Source organism: Manacus candei, unplaced genomic scaffold, assembly GCF_025592945.1.
Source record: "Manacus candei isolate 608988 ecotype Guabito, Panama unplaced genomic scaffold, ASM2559294v1 h1tg000028l, whole genome shotgun sequence".
Classification (NCBI taxonomy): Eukaryota; Metazoa; Chordata; class Aves; order Passeriformes; family Pipridae; genus Manacus; species Manacus candei.
This window is the reverse complement of record NW_026138076.1, coordinates 25,551,385-25,567,376: the sequence shown is the minus strand read 5'-3', so window position 1 is coordinate 25,567,376 and position 15,992 is coordinate 25,551,385. Positions and strand designations below refer to the sequence as shown.

The 15,992-nt window shown below is 42.0% G+C and overlaps 1 protein-coding gene across 4 annotated transcripts in view; it reads left to right on the top strand.

Moving 5' to 3' along the window:
- The window catches only part of GLRB (glycine receptor beta), a 98,171-nt gene that overhangs the window by 39,041 nt on the left and 43,138 nt on the right, over positions 1 to 15,992 (top strand). Inside the window, exons 1-2 of one of the 4 annotated variants that reach the window (XM_051790794.1) lie at positions 8,373 to 8,450; positions 9,925 to 10,078. In XM_051790794.1, coding sequence (XP_051646754.1) covers positions 9,957 to 10,078 — 122 coding nt within the window. In that variant the 5' untranslated portion in view covers positions 8,373 to 8,450; positions 9,925 to 9,956. Of the gene's footprint in view, positions 1 to 8,372; positions 8,451 to 8,490; positions 8,572 to 8,833; positions 8,914 to 9,924; positions 10,079 to 15,992 lie in introns of those variants that run through there. The other 3 variants (XM_051790795.1, XM_051790796.1, XM_051790793.1) reach the window with 3 other exon arrangements.

Genomic DNA, 15,992 nt, shown 5'->3' with positions numbered 1-15,992 from the left:
TACCTTTATGCATGAACAAACACTGCCTTTAAGAACTTTAGAGATGACAAGCTAATCCTTTTCACCACTGACTTGTATCTCAATTCTTCAATGATAGTATAATCCACAAAAGAAACTACGCTGGCATTAAATGTGGTCAGTGAATTAATTACATATTTTTATTGAAACATAGGGGTTAAATGTGTATGTATACAAATAGGCATATTTTGATTTAATTATAATTTCCCCCCCAAAAACAATCTTTCTGAACTTTCCAAAATATTATCTTTCAGTACAAAAATGAGCTTCATAATTTTCAAGGATTTTTAGTTGATTCTTTTAATAGTATTTTAGGAATATGACCATGTTCAAAGCTTTTTTTTTAAGGTACTACACTGACTGTGAGTGTTATAAAGTGCAGCAAGTTTAAAGCTACTTCAATATCACTAGTAAAATACTCCAATGCAAGGAGAGGTGCTTCAGATTATGAAGCAGATTATGCTTCAGATTAGAGAACACTTTTTTTGACAGTAATACATTTTGCAGGCTGATTAACCTGTCTTTAGGAACATGGTGAACTTCACATAGCAAAAATATGAATACTAGGTCTAGGCTTATTTACATAACAACAGGAACTACAAATTTAATAACTTTGAAGACTTTTTTAGGTTGAAACCTCTATAAGTATTTTTCACCTACCAATATCACCAATGTAAATTTTACTGGCTCCATTGAGCTGGGGTTAACTTCAATCTCTTTGGCAATGACATTAGAGAAATGTAGAATCAGCTGCTATTCTCTTACACCTGCCTCTTTTGTCTTTCCACACAATGTATGGATACCTCTGTTTTCCATACTGATCAATCCTCTCAAGGATTACGGGACATCTACTCTTTTTTGTTGTTTTGGGTTTTTTTCGCAGCTTCGGGGTTACTGCTACAGTACTTTTGGTTAAGAAATAAGAGAGCAGGGTGCTGCAAATGAATGTTTTAAGGTTGCTTAAGGAATCACTGGCAATGGTATCAGCAAAAACAGGTTTAATATAAATACAAAAGCACAACAAAGCTCATAGGCAAGGTTCATTCTACTTAAAGCACACAGACAAAAGCAAACCAAAAATCCAAAATAAATCAATCTAAACCAAAGTAAACCCAAAATCATCTATGTGGAGGCTGAGAGATAGGGCAAGGGGTAGGTCAGAGAAGAAAAGAATAGGAAAGGGCAAGGAAAAAAAGGTATGTGGAAGACCCTCCTGTTGGGTCACAAGGTTCAGAGTAGACTCTTGTGCTAAACTTGACAAACAGTTTTGAACCTAAAGGTCCAAAAGCACTTAACCTTAACTGCACTTAATATCTTAAGATAAACAACTTAGCAAAGGATTCATATAGAATTTACTATAGCATAACAGTAACTCACTTACAGGCCTAACTTACTACAAACCTAAAATACTTAAGAATCTAGGGGAGGAACATTCCTGGTACATTTGCTATGGCATATTCATGCTTGCATGCACACAGACATAAAGAGCCTGTACAAGGTATACACTTGAAAAATTGTCCTCGGATTCAGTGAAGTACTTCAGATGCCTTTGCATCTTTTCAACAGGTGAAGGGTTGAGTCTTGAGGAGTCAGGGTATCAGCCCAGGATCTGCTGTCATTGTTCAGTGACCATCCAAGTATAGCAAACTTGAGAGTTCAATGGCTCTGAGAGGTGTCCCACTCAGAGGGACATTGCTGGTCACAGCTTGCTGCTGTCCGGAAGAGCTCAGGGGTCTCAGTTTGGATCGCTGTTTATAGAGCTGCAAGAGAGTTGGCTTTAGTCATAGTAATTTTCCATCCTGGCTGCAATTCAGGTCAGTAACTTTCTTTGAAAATTTGATAATGAAAATATTATTCCATTTGGGTTGTTATTCAGGGAAGAAAAATAAGTTTTCAAGTCTGTTCATTAAAAAACAGGAGCTCGTTAGATAGCACTAGTTCCTGGGAACACACAACATTTCTGATAATCATCAGAGGGACTTAGCCCAGGTGCAGTTTATCAAGGCCAAGGCCTGATGAGCATTTCTCAGCTCACAGTGTAACCGGGGCTGGGGTGAGTCGTGTGTACACCACCAAATGGGGGAAAAATCTTGAGGTCATACACACCGGTTGACAGTGGTTGCACATGGAGATATGTCAGCAAAGGTATAGTAATGACATAGTAAATGCAAGTAATAAAATGCTTAAGCCTGCAAGGAACACACATTTTGAGTATGTTGTAGGATCTCAATTTTCTATAAATCCATAAAAGCAAAAGACGTGGCTCTTTCCTGTGAAGTACAAAGTACAAGCATTATAAATACGATTATGTCTATTATGATCAATATATGACATTGCTGTTTTGACAAGTTACTTATCTATCAGACACATAAACCCTAATATATATATATATTTAATTATCAGCAATAACATGTTTGAAGGGGCACACATTTCTAATAATTTCTCATTTAATTTTAATAAATAAGACACTTCATTGCGTGTTCAGCTCTCTCAAAAGTCTTCACTTTAGAGCCTCTACCAAGGCATAGTAGTCAGAATTTTCTAGTCAGATTCACCAGATCGACTCTAAGGATTGTCTGTCGTATTCAGTATCTGTAAAGGAGAGGGAGATGAGGGAACTGGAACATTAAGGAGGACAGACTATAATTTTCTTCATCTGATGGTTCATCTGTTTGCTATTTTGTTCGCTGCTGGGTTTGCTACTTCAAATTTCTGTATTTCAAAATGAAAGGAAAATCACTAGTCTTTACAGAAGAAATGAAATCAGGTTCCTTCCACATTTCTGGTCATTTGTGCCATAAGAAAGAAACTTTTTATACCAAATACCTATTTTCATCCCTATTTCCTACAATGACTTGAGGATGTATACCTCTTTACAATAGTAGAGAAGGAAATAAGAAGACAGACCTTTCAGCATCTTTCAGAAATCATTCTTAAGTGCTCTGTAAACCTCCACACCTTCTGAATGATAACCATAGCCATCAAGATGTGACAGGTGATTGAAATAAAAACCATTTATAATTACGAAGGTTTCAGAAGATGAAATCCTTTCTGAAATTGTGTTTTCTAATTGTGTGAATTAAATCAACTCAATTTATAAGAAAAACAAGTTTGGTGAGTGTTGAAATTAATGAAATATGATTTTGATTTGATGTGTGTCTTCTGGCTGCCTGGCTTTTTAACTGAATTAACCTGAAAGACTGGGCACGCGTTCTTCTGTTAACAGAAATTTAAAAATATGTATTTGCTTTCCTGAAAAAAGCTTCATAAAGTCTTTAATAAAATTTTGTCAGCCATTTGACATTAGAGGTTCTGATTTTCAGTCATAATTCCTCTGTTAGTAAAGCAGATGCTTTATGAATTAAATATGTTCATGTCTAAAGAATTTGCAATCACCTTCTCCCAGATGGTTTTTCTGATGTCTAGTAACCACTCAGGCCAGTCTGCTTTCTTTTTCATTTTACTTCCTTCTGCAGAAACATTAGCTCAATCTGTCTTCCCAGCCAACTGCCTTTGTAGAACACACAGGAATAATATCTCTGAGTTCTCTGTCTTTTTTGGTTTTATATATTTTTACATTTTTATTTTTATTTAAATGTGGTATCAATCACTTGAACAAATCAAAAGTTTGCCACAAGCTGTTTGAAATATGCACACATAAGGACTGTTATTACACATATCTCATTATCTTAATAAAGTCAACTAAAAAGAGCAATAACCCTGAAGAAATTCTATCTTATACAGCTGCAGAGCTGAGCCTTCAGAAGTCCATGTTCTACTACTGCAAAATAAAGAAACAATTAATGTCCCTGGGCTGATCACTAGGAAAGGTCTTGTTATATTTTGCATTTGGTTTATACCAATATTTTCTAGTAATCAGGATATTGTCTAAGATCAGGAATTCACGGGAATTATTCCTGAATTAGACAAATTAACATGGTTAGATATTCCTAACATTGGACACAGCAGCAATTGCAAACCAAGAAAAGACTGCTAAGTCTTACCTTTGCACTCTGAAATACAATGAATATTGAGACAGAGTTGGGTCTGTCCTTACACATTCATTTACTGGTAAAACTTCTATCTTATTTACATCTCTTCAGTAGGATCTCTGAAGTACAAACCATGATCAAAAACAATCAGCAGAAGCTGGACCATTACTCATAATCATAATCACTGGCTTGGTGGTATAAGACCTTCATACGAGGTTTCTTCTCTGGTCCTTCCCATTTGGGCATTGCCAGGTTGGTTGCAATAGGACATTGGAATAATGTGTGGACTGCCCTCCAGACTCCTGCATGCATGACAGCTCTGGCTTCCCCTGGTAAGTGTGGAGTGAGGGGGAGAAGTGATTATTTTGTCCCTGTTGGCCTGCCAAGAAGGTGCTGCCAGGTTGGAAAGCAGCTGTCTCTGACCTTGGACAGCTTTTATAGGGTGGGAGGTGGAAGAAGAGGCTTTTTCCTGTAGAAAATGCATTCACTGAATTGTCCTGTTGAATTAACACAAGTATTTATCTGTCCTGAGTTGTTTATTATCATAGCTGCATCAGGAAGCACTTGCCAATGCCTGCACCTGGCCTCGAGATGGATCCTGCTGCCCAAAGTAAGCCTTCTCCTTCCCTCACTATGGAAATCCTTCATCCTTCTGCCTTGGATTTGCCCCAGCCCTGGTTTTCCTGAGTCTGTAGCAAGTGCTCTAACATAAGAGTGTTGGGAGGACATTAACTTTAGAAGAACTGAAATAATAGTGAAAGAACTGAGTCATGAGGGGGGATGCTAGGCAGGTTTGGGTAGAGCTGTGCATAAAAGGCAAATGAGCAGAAGCAGCAAGGCAGGGGGGAGCAAGTGAAAGGTGAAATTAAATGTTTGTGGAGATAAACGAAAGCAGCTCTGTGTCCCCAGTAGTGAATTATAGGGAGCTAAAGGAATTATAAGGAAATGCAGGCAGCAATTAAAAAAACCCCACGTGCCTGGGGCCAGTGGAAACCTGGCAGGGCAAGGCAGAGGGATGAGCGCCCTGGGGGTTAGGCTTCCCAAGTTGCTGAAAGCCATCCTGCAAACTGGGAGGGGAAGACATTGCCCTTAGCGGTGGGGTGGAAGCTCCAGGATCTGCCCCGTGGGGCCATCATGTCTGTCTGGCAATGGATGGGGGCCATGGTGGGGCGGGGGCAGCCAGGACAGGGCAGCTGGCAGAGGCAGATCAGGCTCAAAGCAAGTCAGGACAAGGAGCTGGTGCCATTGCTGAGGCAAGTGGAGGGTCTTCAGCCAAAATATCTAACTTTGGTTCTTACTAAAAGTGGAAAACACTTGAATAAAACTGTTTTGCTCAAGGAAAATGGAAAAGTAATCACCCTATCTCCTTTTCCTTCTTTATTTTGTCCATGCATTCCCCTGCCAGCAAACATGCCTATGGGAGATTGGTTGTGACCTACTCTTTATTCCACCGCCTTCATGGGAGAGCCTAGCTCGGGATGAACAGCCTGTGGGACTTGATCAGGTTGGGTTGAAATAGCAACTGTTCTGGTATGGGCTGCAATATATACTTTTTTCTTGGTGTTAGAAAACAACCAAGCGTGCAGCCCAGTATGTGCTGTGGTCGACTGTTGGAGAAATGATTCCTTTGCTTAAGCTCACATGAAGTGGTGAGAATTGAGGGGGTTTTATGGCTTTGAGGCACTAACCACCACAGAACAGCTCCTGGGATCTTCCATGCCAGCATTGCGGGGCCTCTGCATTTTCTGGGACACACCAGCTTCTCCTGCCAGTCCCAATGCATGGGGACAAGACCCAGCTAGGCTTGCCGTAGTTGGAGGAAAAAGCTGATGTTTTCTGATAGAAAATATTTCTGAATTTAACCCTCAGCTGTCTCCACTGCTGCCTGCTTTCCTGGTGCCTTGGACCCCTCTTCCAAGTGTGCGGGTGAGGGATGGACATGGAGCTGGGAGCCAGCATGAGGCCTTGTGGGGTCTTGGTACTGTGTGTGTGGTTCTGCCCCAGAGCTGGCCCGCAGCCTGGCTGGCTGGCTGAGCAGATGGAGGCTGTGGAGGGTGAAACACTGGGAGTTGCCACCCCAGCTGAAATTGGAACCAGGAAGGAGCTATCATTCTCCTTCATGTGCCTAGTGGTGTGGCAGGCACAGGGAAGCGAACAAAGCAATTGCTCCTGTCCTCTAGGTAGTCCTCAGCTTGCAGGTAAATTATGACCTAGAGGTGGTGCCCAGGCCCAGTACAGTGGGACAGGACAGAAAAACTGAAATGGAGGGGAGGGTGTGAATCACTGAGTGCTGTGGGCTGGCAGAGGCTGGGAAACTGGCTGGGATCCAAGGCGATGTTGCCCACAGTTGATTGCTGCCTTGCCCCAGCATCAGGTGTTAAGACATGCCTTGCTTCAAAGAAGCTGCAATAGAAAAATGCTTCTGCATGTAAAAGAAACTGTCTTTGAACAAAGTCGGGGAGGGGGGGGAGAAGTTACTGGCAAGTGTGGCATAGAGCCTTATCTGTCCCTTGGGGAAATTTTTGTTTCAGAGAAGAACGATTTCCAGAGGAGAGGATAACCTGTGGCACTTCAGGCTCCTACTATTTTATTTGGTGGGTTTGTACCTGGAAAATGGAGATCTCATTCATGAGTTCAGCTATTTTGGGAATTATGGACACACTTATGGACACAGCAATTTCCCAAGCTGTGGGTGCCCTCCCTGTCATAAAGCAGCACTTACAGCAGCCTTTTAGGAGTCCACTACGGAGTCTAATCCTCCCATATTCAGCAGCCAAAAAAAAAAGAATTAGGTGGAGTGCCTGTTCTGGTCCTCCTGGTACCTGCTGTCTTTGTTCCCAGATAGCTGGAGCTCGCCCTCCCTGCTCAGCTTGACATTTGTGGGCAAGGGAGCTCATTTGAAACAGCTGAAAACCAGCTGCTTCTTCACATTTCACTATTACAGCTTGGGAATGTGGGGAGAAAGAATGAGGGGGTAAGAAAAGCCCCTTCTAGGGTTTGGGGCTGATGTGACCCATGGCCAGGTCATACAGGAGCACGAGGAGGAAGAACAAATACATGGACAAGGAGTCAAACCCACTTGTGCAGGAGTACAGAAAGGAGAGGACCGAGCAGAGAAGAAGCCATGGCTGCTCTCCCAGGCTATAATCATTAAAGAATGTCCTGTTGTAAAAAACAAAATCGTCACACCAGCATAAGCCATGAAGCCATAAGTTGATTTCCATTATATGTCTATTTCTCGCTGCCACCCTTCCTCTAACTGGCAAAATGGAAGATAATTCCACCCCTATGGCCATAACTGAACTGGAGGACATCAGCAATGCTCGAGTCATCTCTCTGGCTGCTTGTGGGACAATAAAAGAGTGAAGGAGATGGTCCTTGCTCCATTGAGCTGGTCCTATGTTGTAGCCTTTTAGTGGCTTTGACCTGCTTGGATCTATTGCCAGATGAGGTGGTGAGGAGTGGAAGGTGGGCCAGCAAGTTCCCTCTGCCCACCCTGGTGTCCTGGGCTGCCTCTTGCCCCTTCCCTGCACCCGGCAAGGGGGTGCTGGAAGAAAAGACCACGCCTCACCTTGCTACAACCTCCTTTCAGGCAGTCGTAGAGAGTGATAGTGTCCCCTGAGCCTCCTTTTCTCCAGGCTAAACAATTCCAGCTCCCTCAGTCACTCATCATAAGACTTGTGCTCCTTTTGACCCTTCACCAGCTTTGCTGATTTTCTCTGGACATGCTCCAGCACCTCAATGTCCTTCTTGTGGTGAGGGGCCCAAAACTGGACACAGGATTTGAGGTGCAGCCTCACCAGGGTCAAGTATAGGGGAACAATCACTTCCCTGGTCCTGCTGGCCACACTATTCCTGATACAGTCCAGGATGCCATTGGCCTTCTTGGCCACCTGGGCACACTGCTGGCTCATATTCAGCAGCTGTCGACCAGCACCGCAAGGTCCTCTGCCACCAGGCAGTTTTCCAGCCACTCTTCCCCCAGCCTGTAATGCTACATTGGATTGTTGTGACCCAAGGGCAGGACTCAGCATTTGGCCTTCTTGAGCCTTATACAGTTGGCCTCGGCCCTTTGATCCACCATTCCACCGATCAGTGCAAGACGGCACTCCATCTTCCTACCATCCTACTCAGCCCCTCTCCACTAATGTCCCCTGGTTCCTGCCAACTCTATCAGTATCTCTCGACAACACATCATCGAGCGCATTCTCCTCCCGCCAGAGACCGGAGGATGCTTCCCCTCCACCCCTTCCGCACCCCCCACCGCCCCGCCGGTGCCCCGTCCCCAGTGTCGGCAGTGCCGGTGAGGTGCGGGCGGTCCGGCCGCGCTCGCCCTCCCTGGCGGCGCGCGGTGCCCGCGTGTGGGCGGGCGGCCGGGACATGCTCACTGGGGAGCGCCGCGGCCGCACATGCTCACTGGGCGCGGAGGCACCGCCGGAGGTAGGGGCTCGCTCCGCCGGCGGAGGAGCCGCGCTGTCGCCCCGGCCGGGCCCGGCATGGCCCGCCGCCCGCTGCCCGGCCGCCGCCGGCGCTGAGCGCGGGGGGATCGCAGCGTCCGGCGGTGAGCGCGGGGCGCGGGCGGCGCGGCCGTGGCGGCGGCGGGGCCGCGTGTGCGGGCGGGGCCCGCGTCCCCGGCGGGGCGGGAGGGGGAGCGAGGGTCCGGCCCGGCAGCCCCGTTCCGTCCGGCGGCACCTCCGTCAGCACCTCGGCCAGCGCCCGCGGCGGCTGGGCCGGGCCGCGGCGGCGGGGCCGTGCGGTGAACCCGCTCGCCGCCCCCTGCCGCTGCCCCCCGGTGCTGGCGCCGGCAGCGCTCGGCTGCGCGGAGCGGGATCCCTTCCCGGTGCTGAGGGCGGCGGGAGGCCTCGGGCCGGGCCGTGCAGACGGAGAGGCGGACGAGGGGCAGGTGGGGCAGGGGCAGCTCCTTTCCCGGCCGGGCCGACGGGGTGGAAGGGGTGGAAGGGTGCTGCGGCTCCCGGGGAACGGGTTGCTGGAGCATCCCGGTGCCTCCCGGAGGTTGTGCGAGGGAGAAGGAGAGGTAATGCCCCTTAAAAGGAATGGGGGAAAATTCATCTAAGTAAATAGAAGTGGAAAATGCAGCAGGTTGTGAGGCATCTGCGAGATTTACGTTGGCCCAAGGAAGTGCCTGGGAATTATCTCTGGGATGGAAAACAAATGGAAAATATCGGGAGTGTCACGGTGCTGTGACCAGAGGCAGGCGGGGCTGTCTCTGGCCAAACACGTATTCAGCTCCTGACCTTTGGGGTACATGCTTTTGCCCCGAGAAGTTAAATCATTAAACTGAGCACTGTGCAATAAAGCACAGTATTGCGGGTTCTGTTTAGTCATCTTTGCAAGGCCCTTTCAGTGCTAGCTCTGCAGCAAGAATGCTTCATGCAAAATAGTTGTGTTTAAATTCTGTACTTAAAATTATATTTGTAATCCTTTCTCATAACTAGCATTGAAACAATTGCTATCATTACTGAAATGATGTGCAAGGTCATAGAGGGCTTGCAGTTCTTCGCCTTGAAGATGACTGGTTGACATTATATTTAATGCAGCTGATATGTGACATTTCTGGTGAGGAATCCTCTTTCCAAGTTTCTAAATATTTTGGGTTAAGCAGCCTTTGAAGGGCATAAAGTTTCTTTTCATAAACACTCTGGAGCAAACTTGCATTTAAATCTGTTCCTCACTGTCAGTCTCAACTTTGGGAAGCTACTTGACTCTCAGAAAATTGGCTGAGTCAGTTCCATGTCAGAGATACACCTCAACAGACTCTCTCTCCCAAGGCAACTAAGAACAACAACAACAAAAAAACAACCCACCAAAACTTTTGCTTACTTTTTGTAGGTGTGTTCCCTTTTGCCATATCTAGCCCTACTAATGTAAACCTGTTTCTTTTCTTTTGCCACAGACTGAAGGTTTCTCTGAAGCTTAATCTTCAAGATGAAGTTCTTACTAGCGGTTGTATTTTTCATTTCATTCTCCTTATGGGTTGAAGAAGTCTATTCCAAAGAGAAGTCTTCAAAGAAAGGAAAGGGGAAAAAGAAGCAATATCTATGTCCATCGTATGTTCCTGGTTTCTTTTATGCTTTTGTGTGGTGGCAATCCTGCGCTATTTTTAATAGTGGAAATTATGTGGCAATTGAAGTAGAAGGTGATTCTTTCTGCTGAAAGAATGGGGTCAGTGGTGGCAATGAGAGGAAGAGGGTTTTACCAGCATCATAGCTTAATTCTGTCAATGTCCTTCTTCTGCAGAAGGTCCTCTGTTTTAATGGAAGGAAAAATCTAAGCCATAGTAAATGGTTTCTTTCCTTGTGGTGGATTCCAGCACAGTGTCTTGCTGTTTATGGGGACACAGTAACGTAGTACCATAGTGCTATGCTGTCCAGCATCATGTTGCAGGTGCATTGAGGAAAGCAAGGAGGATGCAAAACCATGATACTGAAATTCAGTTTCTGGTTAGCTAGTTATAGGAGAAGGTTTGTCCTATGCGTATTATTATTGCATGTTGAATGGAACTAAGGTATTCAGCACCTTCCATCAATGATTTATAGTTGTATAACTTTTGTGGAGGTGGATTGATTGTTGCTATAAAACGTACCCTTATGGAATAATCTCCCAGTGAAAATACAGAAATTAAAATCTGTGATTGCCCAGCTGAAAACAGAATGTGTTGTGGAAACCTATGATTATTTGGTGTTATAAATACTCCCTTTTTCCAATGCCTACCATGTTTCAGGTTGTGATCCATAGGATATGCAGAAGTTTTATTTGTAAGTGCTGTTTTTATCATTATCTTGGCCAGTCTTGCTCATTTTTTAGTCTTATGTTGTAAATATCTGAGGAAAAGATTGAAGGACTATGAGGAATTGTTAGTAAGTGTAGAAAAGCACTATGCCTGAAACAATGAAATTGTTTAGACAAATGTAAAACATACTTCTTCTTTGACCATAAAAGAATAAGTATGGACTATTAGACTGGCTATTTAAGGTTAATCAACTTTTTCCAAAGAAAAAATAAAGCAAACCAAAAAGTAGAATAACCAAACAGAAGCATTGTTCAAATAATACTTTTTAAACTTCCCACCATTTTTAAATATTGACAGTGATGTTTATTTGTAACCCAAAATTTTTAGGAAGTTTCTACATATGATCCATGGTTTTCTTCTTCTTTTTATGTCAAACCTAAAAAATGAGATTTATCTTTGGATTTTAATACATTAAGATACAAGTCTCAAATGTGATGACTTATCTGAAATGACTCCTACCCATTCTTTCACCTTTGAATAGTTGAGTTCTGAATTAGGCTTTTGGTCTGAGCTACCGTGAGGGTTTATAGCAAGGAGAAAAATGTCATAGTTCCCAGGACAGACATCAGCACAAAAGCCCTCGGAAAGTGAGTTATGCAGCTGAATCCAGATTTTCCATGGTCTTGTTTAAGCAACCAGCATTTCCCCCTGCTCTTGGCTTCGTCTTAGTAGAATTCAAAACATCAATGTCATTTTATCATAGTAAGTAAGTAGATTTTTTTGTTTGTTTTTCTTTTAAGCGCAGTATTTCTTGGTACCCATTAAATATGATGTCATTTGTCACCAATGTGCTTGAAAAAAACATGGAGTAAATGCTATGATTTCTAAGTGATGCTTTTGCCTTCCATGCAGTTGAAGCTTTCTGCAAAAATACTAGTGGAATCCAGTATTTGTCTGATGTACCTTGTGTGCAGTGTTGCTAGCTAGAATTGCTGTAGCAATAAGTCCTGTTCAATTTCCTGAATAATGAACAAGTTGTCTATATCTTACTTGGCTGAAGTTCACAACTTGAGAGACAACCACTTGTAGTAGCAGGGTTGCAAGACTGCTGTTTCTGTAGCTGGCATCTAGAGGACCTCTCATGTAAATGAGCAATGGAAGTCAGTTCTGTCTTGGAGAGAAATTATCTAATGCTCTTTTAACTCAGGCTGCTGTTGGCAAACTTTCAATCATCAGCATTTTGAAATGATCTTTCACAAAACTTCTTGGCTTGGTGACACTCTGTGTTATATAAAAGGCTGCCTACTTTTCATAATTTTTTCCTGTGTGAAAAAAGTATAGAATCTTTACTCAGAAACAAACCAGAACACAATGCGGTGGAGTGGGAATTAAGTGACACTATAAGGGTTGACTAAAAATAATCAAGGAAGTGTGTGAATGAAAAATTTCCTAGAAAAGCATAAAAGAAATATTTTAGAAGAATGCATTGTATCCCTTTTAAATAAAAGAAATAGGATTTTGCATAATTTATCAAATTGAATGGTACAACTTCCTAATGAAAACGTACATTTATAAGTTAAAATCTTAATCCACCTTTAATTTCCATTGGCCACTGGTGCAATAGAATTTAAAGCTTAATTGTAAAAATTATTGCCTTTTATTTCCTTACATCTGAAAAGCAAAATTTTACTTCCTCAGGAGAACAAAAAACCAGCACTACTAGTTGTTTAAGGAACAGCTTTCTCTTGTGAACTTGATAAGGAAATTCAAATCTATGCAAATAGCTTTCCAGGAAAGATTTATACTGAGTCTGATGTTACTACCTGAGCTCCTTAATTTGATGTTAAGAAATTATTGGCTATAAGACTGGTTTGGGACTTTAGCATGAATGTGTTTATATGAGAACTAAGCATACTTGCACTTGTCCTTTTATGGCTCTGAGAATACAAGGCTTTTGCCAAATGCGCCCCTCTGGCATGAAATTAACCACTATTAGGATAGGCTGAAAACAAGCTGATTAGAAATCCCATAAAAAGTTCATTATTGTGTCATAAACAGATACTTGCTTCCTTAAATTAGGACAATTCTATTTTGTATCTTAGAGCAAAACCTTTTATTTGTGATTATTCATGATGCTGTACTTCTCAGTGCATTGTATAATAGTGACTCGATTTGCCATCTTATTTTCATTTATTTCTGAAGCTGTTTTTCCCAGCTTTTTAATTAAAGGGTTTCTTGAAGCTGATGCTTAGTCAGTCGGTTCTGACTTTGATTTAATGCTTGCTCAGAACAGATGTAAGATTTCACATCTTATATTTAGATCATTTTCTTTCTTACCTTAGGCTTTCCAAATGAAACATGGAGTAATTATACTTGTGTCTGATTCCTGAATCTTTGTTGACTAACAAAGAAATTGACATAGCTGGCCTAAAATGCTGTAATAGAGTTTTCCAGCACAAATCTGAGAAACTGGCTTTCACAGATGTGTGGTGCAATGAAGTATAAACCTTTAGTGTAACAAAACTTTTGCCTTTTATTTCTGTGGGAAATCTTAAAAAACCCCAAACAATCAAAAAAAGTCTTCAAAAACAATTTTATGGATTACATTCTTCTGTTTACAAAGATTATTTTGAAATTTTATATACTGAATACAGATGATTTTGATATAGCTACAGATGGATTTAGTCACTTGATCTCTTTCCTCCTCATAGACTACCCATACCTGTATTACCTTTGTTACTTACTTCTTATTAACTTCTTCATAATTCCTTCTAATACCTGTTTCTGTTAAATGTGTTGGACAGTTAGCTGTGACTTTTTCTAATAGCACTGCTGAAAAATATTTTTCCTTTTCTTACACCACAATAAATACTTCAGTTACTTTATAATGTTTGAGCTGCTGCTGTTATCCACACAATCCTTAGTGGCCCAGAAGGTCTGTACTCAAAACTACTTGCAAGATCTCCAGACAAATGAAATTATAAGGAAAGGGAAGTTTGGTTATTACAGTGTTGTAGAAGGCACCTAGAAGTAAGAGTGTTAAATAACAGCTAACAAAACCAGTTATGACTGCGGTCATTGTCACAGCTATCCCTGTTAATTATAGTTTTAGTATGACTCAGCTGTTCACGTGCACAGGGTTCATTTCTGAAGATCCCTCAGCGTCCCTAATGCTACGGCAATGCTGAGAGCATAACCTCAGTCACTAAATGTCATTCTTTTGTCTGGATATCAAGACTGTGCTTTTAAAACAATATCCCTCTTCACCTTTATGCATTTTTCCACATGGAGATTTATATCCATGTAAATGATTAACTAATACTTTATAATATACATAGAGACTTTTTTTACCCATGAAGTAGGAGTGCAAGTCATATTTTGGCTTGTATTCAATAAAGCTTATCAGCTACTTCAGAAACTGTGAAATGGCCCTCTAAGCCCTCCAGAAAACAAGGCTTGTGCCATCTGCCAGGGCAGAAGCTTAGAAAGGTCACAGATATGAGGGTTCAATAAACAACTTCTTTTAAAAAACAGCAACAAATACAGTGGAACTAGGGAAAAAAGCCTTTGATGTGTTTTAAACATAAAGTTGTATGAAAGTCTGTCTTGGAATTTGTCTCGGTTAACTTTCAGCTTCTGACATGCCCTTCCTATAAAGAGTAAAGTAGAAGTTCAAAGAATATCTTGTACCTTGGATCCTCTCCACTTTTCCACAGACTAGAATTTTTTTTATTGAGTGTTTGGGTATACATGGCCTCTCTATCTGTGGTATGTGATCATCCCCAAAATGTAAATGATGAGAAAGTGGAATCATGTCTGTTTTCGTTCCTGTCATGCAGAAGACACTGCTGGTAGTCTGTGAATATTTTCATTTGTAGGTATGATGGGAGAGTTAATACAGTTTATGGGAGGAGGTGGAATCATGTTGAAAGAAAAGCCTGAATTTGGTTGTGGAGTAGGTTACATCTGACAGTCATTCTGATGATAAGTACATTGTAGAACTCAGGTCTGGTTCCTATAAAAATTCTTTTGCCCCATAGTAACAGGAGCTGGTCAATGGTTTAATTATTCTCTATCATGTAACTCTCATGGAAAGCTGTGATCCCAGACAGATAGGGCCACATTCCAGGAGGTTTGGGGATTTGTTTTCAGAGTGGATAAATGTACTGGGGAGTAAAAGATAAAGCTATATAAGCAAAACCTAAGTTCTCTTGTAAATCAGTAATTAAGTATGGTAGACTGGTTCTCATTCAGTAATTTTCCCTCTCAGTGAGCAGTGTTTACTCCAATCTGAACAGCGTAGTGGTGGGACATTACAATTGCACAGAAAATTACAGACTTGGTATTTTGTATACAGCTTCAGACTGAGAAAAAACTTGGATCTGTAGGTTAAATTGCACCACCTAAACCTAAGCCCAAAGAAAACTATAGGTCTAAATCCTGTTGTCAAGACAAATTATGTAAATTGTATCTCAACTTATACTTTCCTTTTATATCACCACTTATACCACTGTGCAGGTGTTTAGATTTTAGCAAGATCCATCTATTGTCTCCATACTTAGCACATTTGGGAAAAAAAGACTGGGACAAGGACCTGCTGTGGACAAATTATTTTTAAAATTTCTGTAGTTTTACTTAAACATTTGGATGCTTATCATGTTTCATATCTGTGTGCTATATCAGGACACAAGAGGATGCCCATTATGCACAAGGGTCACAGGTGGTGGCTTTGGCGGGATGCAGAGAACTGCAGGAAGGTTACCTACATGTCCAACATTAGGAGACTATGCTCTTTGATCTATCTTCAGCATGGGGTGAAAGATGAGTTATTTCACCATTATAACTCATGGTTCACAATTTGGAGTGCCTAATCTGGTTTTCTGTTTCAAAATTTGCTATGAAGGAACCTCTCTGTTCATCACACTGTGTTACCTCCAAATTTAGGCACTGAAGCTACATATCTAATTTTAGGTGTTTAGCTGTCAACTGCATTTGTGAAGACACATAAATGGTGACTCAGAGTTCTGTAGTTTTAATGTAATTAGTGATACCACTTTTCATTGGAGGAATTGTAATTAATCTTCCTAGTAATAGATGTGTCAGCCAGCACGATTTGAAAGTGTAGCTGTTAAACACAGAGAGATCAGAGTTCAATCAGAAGAATTATATAGTATGTCATTGATTTGTATTAACCTGTTGTTATGCTTTGAGTTATTGCACTCAGAAAATAA